This window comes from Schistocerca serialis, chromosome 6 (genome assembly GCF_023864345.2).
Source record: "Schistocerca serialis cubense isolate TAMUIC-IGC-003099 chromosome 6, iqSchSeri2.2, whole genome shotgun sequence".
NCBI classification, from domain to species: Eukaryota; Metazoa; Arthropoda; class Insecta; order Orthoptera; family Acrididae; genus Schistocerca; species Schistocerca serialis.
This window is the reverse complement of record NC_064643.1, coordinates 439,097,797-439,105,190: the sequence shown is the minus strand read 5'-3', so window position 1 is coordinate 439,105,190 and position 7,394 is coordinate 439,097,797. Positions and strand designations below refer to the sequence as shown.

The window sequence follows — 7,394 nt, the reverse complement described above, 5'->3', positions numbered from 1 at the left end:
AACAGAGAGTTTGACAAGCCACTGATTTCCATTTAGTTTTCTCCTAAACTGCTGTTATAACCACATCCTTCCTTTAACACTTAATTACCCTGTATGCGTCATGACTTGTTGGTGTTACTCGTTTAGGTTTCAGTAAGAAACAGAAACGACTTGCTACCAATATAATTCGTAACTTCTGTTTACGGAGTCTATTTTGAGCAAAATCTTTTTATTTGTTTGTGTCAGAGCATTCTCAAAATCATAATGTAATAAAATTATTTGATACTAAATTGTACAGAAAAAATTTGTGTACAGATCAATATTTTGCTTAGTATGTTCTTATATTTCCTTTTTGTCTCATCTTCCAGCAGCTTCATTATCCATCCAGTATCGATGACTTCCGTTGCATATCCAAATCTTCAACATCTACCATTTCTCCCATCGTCTCTTCCCATCTTCAGACGAACTATTCACGGATGCTTCCAATTAGTCTTGCCATCTAATCCCGTCTACTAATATTATTTCATCTGTTGCATATAATTGCTTTTCATCATATATCCGATATAGTCAATAAATATTTAACAGTGTTCGATAGCAACAGATTTAAATGAATCTCATTTATTTCTAACGATATTTTCGAGTCCTTAGGTAGTGCCCTTCAATGGAGCTCCGTTGATTGGAGCGGATTTATTACGCAATAAACACCTCAATTTATCAGCAATAAAATATCAGTGTATGCTGTAACGCATGAGAAGAGAAACTTCCCTAGTACGAGACATACAAAAAACGAAAACAGAAATTGTTTTATTGACTAGCATTGCAGTTAATTAGTCGGAAGATAACTCGAGTTTTATAGGAAATAGAGAGAATTATAGTTAAATAAAACAAACAAATGTATGTCCCTCATTCTTTATTGGCGAATGTACAGTAGAGCAAGGAACATGTTGTGAATGGAAGTGAAATGTGTAATGATTTTATTGCTGATGAAGTAACAAGTCAATGTGTTTGATTGTAGAGAAGCAACAAAGTTCGTGTTAATGGTACTGGCGGTGTCGTATAATAATCACTGCCATCATGCATTACAATGCCGTGGCAGAAACTGCAGCAGAGTTTACCTAGCTCCTCCTCCTGTAGCGTGCTGGTACATCGGAAATTTACCCAAAACTACAGTCATACTGATGCATGCTTACACTAATTTTGAAAATCAAACAGTCTTCGATGTAGCAGAACGCCTCAACTTACACAGTAAGGTCCTACATTTGCACCGAAAGCTTTGTGCCGATATAAGTCTTGCAATAGATCAGCAATGGACATTTTTTCTGCGTGAAAGGATATAGGATCCGTCTTCGGCACAACGAAGGCAATGTAAGTTTCTAAGTTGTTGCTGGATGTTAGTGACGATGTTGCTGTGTAAAGGCGAAACAGTGAGAACTTCCGTGGAGAGCGACGATTTACGCGCTGGCCACCACCTTGTCCAAGCACTGCTGCACCTCGTTGAAGATCACGTCCGGGTCATTTTCAGCGCTGATCTGAAACAAGAGCACAGAGGAAGACATATCAGTGCTTCAGAATCACCTGTAAACCTGTGGGCACAACTAGTATTTTGTGCCGGTCTCCCACTAAAAAAAAAGGTCCAGTTTCTGTTCACGAACTTAAACTTGCAATAGATCTACTGCAACATCCACTGAAGCAACCTGAAGACACCTGAGAAGTTTAAATTCTAGTGAAGTTTTGAATGTAACTGAAATGGATACTGTACGGAGATGAGGAAAAAACAATATATTGTTTGTATTCACGTATCAAGTACACTTCAGACCATTAAAACTGAAACACCAGTAAGGATAAAACGACGATGAAATTTCAAATACTGTGCGCTTACAATATAATAGGAAGACTGCATGATTAAATTTGTATATAATTTGGCGGTATACAGGATGTGAAATTTTGTTCACACAGCTGGTACCTCTTGACAGCAACAGTGACTCCCACCTGGCGAACATCGAGTGGAAAAGTCTTGCATATCAGACACGGATCATTCCAAGTCCTGCTGAGGTCCACAAGGAGGACAGGCTGCGGCGTGTACGTCACGAGGGTAGACCTAAGAACACTCGCTAGCTCTTGTCAGCAAACGAACTGCGTTTCTACACGTCGTAATAGGGTATTTCTGTACAAACGAGAATTACATCTTCTACTGCAATGCGCCATTATGGACTTATACTGATTACTAATATTACTACGAAACACACTACCTTGGAGTAAGCTGTAATTTAAGATCTATGCTTGACATAAAAGGCATAATGGCTTGTTTATGCCATTAAGTCTCTTCTGCTTACCAGTGCTTATTTCACATAAGGAATAGTGCCACATGTAACAGATGATCATTTTGGTATGATTTTCATTTTATTGTACGCACTACAGTGGTAATAAATTAGTACAAGGGCTACGGACTACTAAACAGCAAGACTGCATAATAGAGCATTCCAGTAGAAGATGCAATTCTCGTTTGTACATAAATGCCCAATTACGAGTTAACAGATGTGCAAACACAGTACGTCTGCTGTTCTGAGAGAGCGAGCTCAGGTCTAATACCCTCGTGATGTACGCGCCGCGGCCTGCCTCTCTCGTGCGCTTCGAAGCCCTGCAAGCAACGTCATTTCTGTACCAGAGTTCATCAGTCGTAGCGTAGTGGAGGGCGCGTGGTGGCGCGTACGTCACTCAGCAAGGATAACAAATGTTTTGAGTGGGTGTGAGATCTGGTGAATTCTCTGGTTGGGGCTAAAGTCAACACTGTGTGTCGAGCTAGGACAGGACAGCATGGACAACATGTAGTACTTTGTCAAAGATAACGTAACGAAGACCTCGGAGATGGACATAGGCATCGGCCTTAACACATCAGAAACGTAACTACTGTCCAAATTACAGCTCCTGTGAACCAGAGGTGAACGCAGTGATGCCTTATACCATCACGCCACTTTCTGGGCCCGTACGATGATGACGGAAGCAATCTCCTCGGCGCCTTGTCAAGCAGAAGTATCCAGCACAATGCTCTACGCAGTCCTGGGACGCGTCCGAAAAGAGGACGTAGTTCTGTGCCTGTATCCAGTGGTGTGTTTGCGTGTACGATTTCCCTCGTGTGTCTCCCTTTTGCCGCGTCAATGGAAACCGCAACGATGGTAGTTGTGCTGACAATGCGTGCTGCTCTACACTTCGTTGGGCTGTGCGTGTGGACACTTGCTTTCCTGGGAACAAGCCCATTTCCTGATTCAAGACGGGTGACGTGGCTATATGGCCGAGTGAACAATATGTCTGCCTTTTTTCTTATCCAGCATGGTGGTTCGGTGCATCCGCAACTGTAAAAAATAACCGAAAACAAATCACAGCACCTGTAGCTATTTTATTTTCTGATATCACGACCAGTTTAGGCCACCAACGTCACTTTCAAGTGGTTATCAGCCCACCGCCGTGCAGGTACGCCGATGCAGATAGGTCGTTTGGAAGGCCCACTGAATCGTACATTCAGTAAAATGGGCGTTCTCTTAAATGAAAATTCCCCCACTAGAACACACAACTGAATTCAGCGAGCTATGTAGAGCATGCTCTGAACGTTTCTATCTCCCTAACTAAAACTGATAGAGATTTGACTGTAACTGACTTGTATACAGTTGGTTTAAATAAATCAGCTACATGACAGAGAAAATAACGTCCTATTTAAAAAAATTATTACTCGTTTTTGTAACTCTCTGGAAAGTGCGAGGGGCGTTCAAAAAATATTACATTTTTCTCGGCCAATTTCGGTTGAAAAAATGCTGACTTTGTTGTTCCCGCTTCAGTCCCCATAGTTTCCTGACATTACGATGGGTGGCGGCGCTATACGTAGCCTTCAAAATGGCGTCTGTAACGGAGATGCGTTCTGAGCAGAAAGCTGTCACTAAGTTTGCTTTGGCGAAAAACCATAGCATCGCAGATATTCCTAGGCATTTGTAGAATATCTGCGGAGACCTGGCACTGAACGAGGGCACGGTGAGTAGTTGGGCGAGGCGTCTGTCATAATCGCAACAAGATCGTGCAAACCTGTTCGATCTCCCGCGTGCCGGCCTAATGTACACAGCTGTGACTCCTGCGATGCTAGAACGTGCGGACACTCTCATACCAGGTGATAGACGGTTTACAGTAAAACAGCTCGTTACACAGTTGGACGTCTTTGTTTGTAGTGTTGACACATTCGCCCACCAGTTTTGGGTACTCAAAGGTGCGCGCACGCTGGGTTCTTCGCCGCCTAATAGGAGAACACAAAGAACAACTATGGAGCGTCTGTGCGGAATTGCTGGCGCATTACGAGGCTGATTGTGACATATTTTTGTCGAACATCGTCACAGGTGAAGAAAAATGGGTTCATTAATCACTTCGAACAGAAAAACGGCATCACCAGCTCTCCTCTGAAGAAAAAGTTGAAAGCTGAACTCTCAGCCGTTAGAGTCATGGCGACGATCTTCTGGGACTCTGAAGTGGTAATTCCATTTGATGTCCTGCCTCACGGCGCACCGATCAACTCTGAAGTGTGTTACGCTACCCTCATGATATTGAAGAAACGACTTCAGCGTTTTCGTCTCCAAAAAAAGGCAACAAAAAAAACCGTTTGGCCCGATAAAGGTTGCACCCCGCTTGGGGCAGTATGTTGATGATGGGGAAGTTACTGATGCAGCCTGACGTAGGCTCCGACGTCGCCCAGTAGAGTATTACCATGCGGGCATACAGGCTTTCCCCGTACTGTGGCGGAAGACTGAGGCACTGAACGGAGATTATGCTGAAAAACAAGTTTTGTTGCCAAAGTATGATGAAAGTGATGTAAAAAAATTCAAAGCTCCATCTTTTTACCCTCACGGGCCAGTCGCGACTGACCGCCACCGCATCATCCACTGCCAATGGCGCCATTGGATGCAGTGTAGAGGGACTTCGAGTCAGCACACCACTCTCCCGGTTGTTGTCGGCTTTCTGGATCCTGGAGCCGCTACTTCGCTTTCAAGTAGCTCCTCAATTGGCATCACAAGGCTGAGTGTACCGCTTTCCAGCCCTCCTACCAAGGAAAAATCTCTGGCAGTATCCGAAATCGAACCCGGGTCCTCCACAAAGCAGACTGACACACCGACTGTTGAGCTAGGTACATGTTAGAAAACGTGGTGCCGTCAACGACGTCGTTGTGAAGCAGGTCCCCGTCAGGCTGATGTTAGTATACACGCAAAAAGGAAATGGAAGTGAGATGTCCCTTGTGACGTGGTTACCTTTCTTTATGGGCTAACGGCTTCCAGAGCTACTTACTCGTCCGCGTGACGTTCTGTGGGTGACTACCTGCGCTGAGTTTCGTTCGAAGGTGACAACCGCAGATCAGGGCATTGAAACTTCCTCGTAGCCTTCAGCTATTTTAACAACCCATTGTGCCTAGTGTTGTACTGTGAAGAACGCGGAACAGCCTATGCATCATGAAAACCCGGTAGGAGGTGAAATGGAGTTGGAGGTGTCTACACATAGCGTCACTTCGGCGATGATGTACGCACGATCTAGAAGAGACAAGAGAGGTAGTTTGAACGCTGCACCGCAACACATCGAGGCGACTATCTGCGAAGCCTGGCTGTTAGCGTGCTGGTGTGACATCAGGGGGCAAGAGACAACACTGACTCGCTACACAAGGTGCAGTCAAATCCAAACTAGACAGAGGGGAAAAAAATAAGTAAACTGTTTATTATTTCAAAAGTAATCGCCATAACTGTTACTACATTTATCCCGCTATGCGACAAGATGACCAGTGCCTTCATGAAAAAATGTTTGCGATGCCTGCGGAAATTTGATTGTACGGAGTTTTGCACCTTTTCATCCGAAGCAAATCGACGGCTACGAATTTCCTTCTCCAGAGCTCCAAAAATGTGGAAATCGCACGGGAAGAGATCTAGAGTGTATGGAGGACGTGTAAGGGCTTCGCAGATAAACTTTGCGGTATTTTCTATTTGTGGTAAGTTCCTATGGGACCAAACTTCTGAGGTCATCGGTCCCTAGGATTACACATTAATCTAACTTAAACTAACTTACATTAGAGACAACACACACACTCGCACAAACCCATACGAGAGGAAGGACTCGAACCTCCGCCGGGACGAGCCGCCCAGTCCCTGACTGCAGCGCCTGAGACCGCACGGCTAATCCCGCGCGGCGAGTTCTTCCATTACGCTTAATGATCAATATTAAAAAAAGCATACTGGGGCCGAGATATAACCTACTGATGCTGAATCGATAAGTAACTACTAAATGTGACCTAGGGCGTTTACTGAAGTATAATGCAGGATAAAAAATTACATTCCCAACAATAACAAGACCGTTTGCTCCACATAACAGGTTGAAAATAAATTCGGCGTTGCTACATCGGCAGTCTGAGAATAAATGCCCTACAACCCACATAGCTGAAGTCTTTGCAAGTACGTGGATAACTTCGACCACGAGCGCTGTCCTAGGGGAATTCGTTTCGTTTCGAAACCTTTATTATTGTTTAATAGATAAAATTTTTCAGTTACTTAAAAAGTTTGGCGAAGGAAGGTGAACGTAATGTCGAGAAAATACGGTATTGAAATCTATGGGTTAAAAATGCTTTTGGAAAGTTAAAAGGTCTGTGTCAGCAATAAGAATTCCAGTGGAACTAAGGAATTGGTTCGCAAAGTATTTTACATGGAGTACAGCATTAAGTGACAGTAAACCTCTGACAGTCAAAAAGAAAGAAGAAGACGATTTTGAAATGCAGTTTTAGAAAAGATGTTTAAATGGGCAGAAGTCAAAACATAGGAGAAAAAAGATTAGTGCAAATAGTAAGAACATGGGAAGGATATCGGCCACACTGCGAAGAAACTGCTTGCAATGAAGATTCATCGAAGAGATGACTGAAGGAAAGATAGCGAGAAGAAGACGGGATCGAATGCTGGATCAGATAAAAAATTGATGAAGTTACATACCACTAGATTAAGAAAAACACACAGGACAGCGGAAAGAGCAGAGCGATCAAAGAAGAGGAAGGATTAATTTTCGTTAGCGATAGTTTGAAAACGAGATAGTCCAGTAATTAACATTTTGGGATAGTGAGGTACACGAATATTAAGATGTCTGCTTAAAACGCGAACAGCATGTCTCAGTCGAGCGGATTCGGTGATTTCCCGTATTGCTCCATCAAAATACTCTTCGACCAACCCTACGGCATAGACAGGTTCCGGTAGCTTTTCTAGCGGAAATAACAGATGTCGCCTAGTGATGGGGGTGGAACAGAGAGATATTTCCATTCGCCTAACTGCGCGCCATGGCTGTGCCATCTGAGGCGGGAACATTACGGTCTCTGCGCTGGTATACGGGTATTTGCCCAACGCCAAAAAACGCCTGCTTTC

General features: G+C 43.7%; 1 protein-coding gene across 2 annotated transcripts in view; it reads right to left on the bottom strand.

Moving 5' to 3' along the window:
* Positions 1-872: 872 nt before the first annotated feature.
* Positions 873-7,394, bottom strand: part of LOC126484008 (adenylate kinase isoenzyme 1) — a 109,890-nt gene continuing 103,368 nt past the window's right edge. For both annotated transcript variants that reach the window (XM_050107327.1, XM_050107328.1), the window contains one exon: positions 873-1,508. In XM_050107327.1, coding sequence (XP_049963284.1) covers positions 1,431-1,508 — 78 coding nt within the window. In that variant the 3' untranslated portion in view covers positions 873-1,430. The remainder of the gene's footprint in view (positions 1,509-7,394) is intronic.